This window comes from Astatotilapia calliptera, chromosome 8 (assembly GCF_900246225.1).
Source record: "Astatotilapia calliptera chromosome 8, fAstCal1.2, whole genome shotgun sequence".
In the NCBI taxonomy this organism is placed as follows: Eukaryota; Metazoa; Chordata; class Actinopteri; order Cichliformes; family Cichlidae; genus Astatotilapia; species Astatotilapia calliptera.
This window is the reverse complement of record NC_039309.1, coordinates 15,825,554-15,828,615: the sequence shown is the minus strand read 5'-3', so window position 1 is coordinate 15,828,615 and position 3,062 is coordinate 15,825,554. Positions and strand designations below refer to the sequence as shown.

The 3,062-nt window shown below is 42.8% G+C and overlaps 1 protein-coding gene across 1 annotated transcript; it reads left to right on the top strand.

Moving 5' to 3' along the window:
- The first annotated feature begins 522 nt into the window (after window positions 1-522).
- Window positions 523-2,704, top strand: pvalb3 (parvalbumin 3). Its single transcript, XM_026178994.1, has 5 exons — window positions 523-605; window positions 1,077-1,144; window positions 1,506-1,638; window positions 2,083-2,192; window positions 2,284-2,704. Exons 2-5 carry the CDS (start codon window positions 1,084-1,086, stop codon window positions 2,307-2,309), a joined length of 330 nt encoding a protein of 109 aa, XP_026034779.1. The 5' UTR covers window positions 523-605; window positions 1,077-1,083; the 3' UTR covers window positions 2,310-2,704.
- The last annotated feature ends 358 nt before the right edge of the window (window positions 2,705-3,062 follow it).

The following is a 3,062-nucleotide window of genomic DNA, read 5'->3' as shown; positions in this document are numbered from 1 at the left end:
TCCACTGAACGGCTACCCTGAGGTACCCCTGAGCAAGGTACCGTCCCTACACACTGCTCCCCGGGCGCTGCACTGGCGGCTGCCCACTGCTTCACTGGGTGAATGGGTTAAATGCAGAGGAACTATTTCCCTATGGGGACTAACACGCACACTTTACACACTTTACACAAAGCAAAAACAAAAAAATAATAACAGTATTAAGTACGGTTGACTTGGAATAAGACTTTCTGGCTGTCAAAGATAATATAAAAGTTTACCCCAGCTTTCACTCTGACGTGTTCTGCACACTTTAACAGGCTGCAGAGTATGTTTCAACCAAATCAGCAACATATATTATTAGCCTTATGCAATATTAAGCACTTTCACATAGGCCTACGCTTAGCCTACCATTTAAGCATCTTCATTTATGCTCATATAAATAGAACAGCTCTGTCTACTGGACACATTTTTTGACTGACTGCTTTGCACACAGTGTCTGTTACATAGCCTATGCATCATATTTCGGGTGAGACAAGGTATATAAGCTGGTGAGAGTCGCTGGGGGCTTTACTGCAGTCACCAGATTCATCTGAGCGAATCCACTCTAGTCTTAGCCAGACCCTAAGGTGAGTTTCACTGAAGAGTTGCAGACCTGTAGGCAAGTCCACTTCCTGACTCAGAGAGTTACAGGGCTTCTACTTCTTCATGCAATGGGATGTAAATCATGTCCAGATTTTGAACATCACAAGGCCAGATTTCAGCTTTGGACTAACAGAGGAACGAAACGGAGAAAGAGAAAAAAAATTCAACTACAGATGCAAAGGAGATTTAATCTTTTGCCTTTTGGAGGGCTTTATTTTGGAGAAATTGGACTACCTTTTGTGGCTTGGAAGACTCACAGAGAGGGACTGTGAATTATACTGCATGGCATAATGAGTATTGCATGAAGCTCTGTAACTCTGAGCAGTGCACTACAAAGTGCACTGAGGGAAGTTAAAAGGTGGCCTTAGATTGAGAGTAAAGCTGCTTCATCGTGTCAGATTTCCCCACAGCCTGACTGACTAACCGATGACTTGTCCTCTTCTCTCCTCCCTCAGTTAAAAAATGGCATTCGCCGGAGTCCTGACCGAAGCTGACATCACTGCAGCCCTTGCAGCTTGCCAAGGTAAACATGATGAAACTCATAGCATTTTAACCTAGGGAAAGCCTAGACAACAGCCAAACTGTGACTGCAAAAACTTCGCATCCAGTTGCAAAATATTATAAAAAAAAGAAAAAAAAATCTCAGGTGTCTGCCAGTAGTATAGAGAGCTTTAAATGGCTGTATGTCTCAGCATAAAGCATGCACCAGTGCATCTACTGTAAGAAAAGCTGACCTGCACATTAGAAAAAAAGCTGAGTGATGGTCAGGAAGGGAAAGTGGATACAACCAAATGCCAGGCCTTACATGCAGAAACTACAGCCTCTGCAAAACACACCACAGCCTGTGTTTGTGCTATAACCTCCCTCTGTCCATCTTTCCACAGCTGCCGATTCCTTCAAGCACAAGGAGTTCTTTGCTAAGGTCGGCCTGGCAGCCAAGTCCGCCGATGACATCAAGAAGGCCTTTGCCATCATTGACCAGGACAAGAGTGGCTTCATTGAGGAGGATGAGCTGAAGTAGGCACCCTCTCTTAAATTTCACCCACAAGCTCCTCAAAGCTCTTGTAGCACTGGGATCATCTTTCTCTGGCTCACAGTGAAATCAGAATGATGTCAGAGGCCCAAAAGCATCTGAGAAGCTCGGGCTACTGGGTGTTCTCCTAGACTGCAACTCAATACCAGTTCTCTCCTTCAGTGCCTCTCGCTGTAGGGTGACGTAGAACAGAGGACAAAGGAAAGGAATTGTAGCCTGCTTACATTTTTTTCATGACAAAGCCCAAAAACCTCAGCATCCAATAGAACAAGAAGCATTCAGTTAGAGATATTTAATATGCTTTTTGAATAGATGATCGGTTTAGCACAAAATATTCACTGTGATCCCAGAAAACAACTGTTCAAAGAAAGGCTTCTCTTTTAAAAATAAAAAAAAGCTCATCTTTTGTCTCTGATTACCCTCTCCAGGCTGTTCCTGCAGAACTTCTCTGCCAGTGCCAGAGCTCTGACTGATGCTGAGACAAAGACATTTCTTAAGGCCGGTGACTCTGATGGCGATGGCAAGATCGGAGTTGATGGTGAGGAAATCTTTACCTCCAGAAGAACAATGTAAAGGCCATCCAACAAAAGCAAAACAATAACCTTCTTTCTTTCTTTCTCCCTCTACAGAGTTCGCTGCCATGGTCAAGTCTTAAATGAATGAACTGACCAACTGACTGACTTCACAACTCTAAAGGAACAACTTGAATCAAGACATCCTTTTCCTCTCTTCTTCTCCTCTTCCCATTCACTCTCTCTCTCTCTGTCTCTCTTCAGTTCTCCACACCACTTTTATACACTCAACCTTTCACCCCTGACCATGGACAAACTGCTCCCTCTCTTTCTTTCTCTGGCAGTGCAGACCCCAATGCTGTCCACGATGAATGTAACCAACTAAGTGTATAGCGTGGTTGACTCGTGTCTTTCTCTCTCTCTCTCACTTCTGTCGTCGTTTTACTGTGACTTCTGCTTTCTGTGAGATCAGTGATGATGCACTTTTAGGGCAAACGGACGGACGATGAGAAAACAATAAAGGTTCTTTTTTCAGTAAGACAAGTCTGACCCTGTTCTTTGCTATTCAGTTGTGAAGTAGTAAATCAATGATAGCTTCTTTTTTTTTTAAAGAAATTCAAAAACATTCTTTTAAATGCATGAGAAAACTTCTACATGTAACATCCACCCACCCACCTATCAATTCCCCCATTGCCTGTGAATTGGCTCTTTAGGTAATCTTTAGGTAATATGGCTCAGATGTGCCTATTTTAAGAAAATAAATCAATGCTAAACTTTTAACTAAAATGCTAAACAAGTAGGCGAATGTCACACAGACAGGTAATTGACTTTGTATAAATGATGATCATAGCCAACATAATGTCACCCCCATGGGTTTGTATAGTCCTGTATTGAAG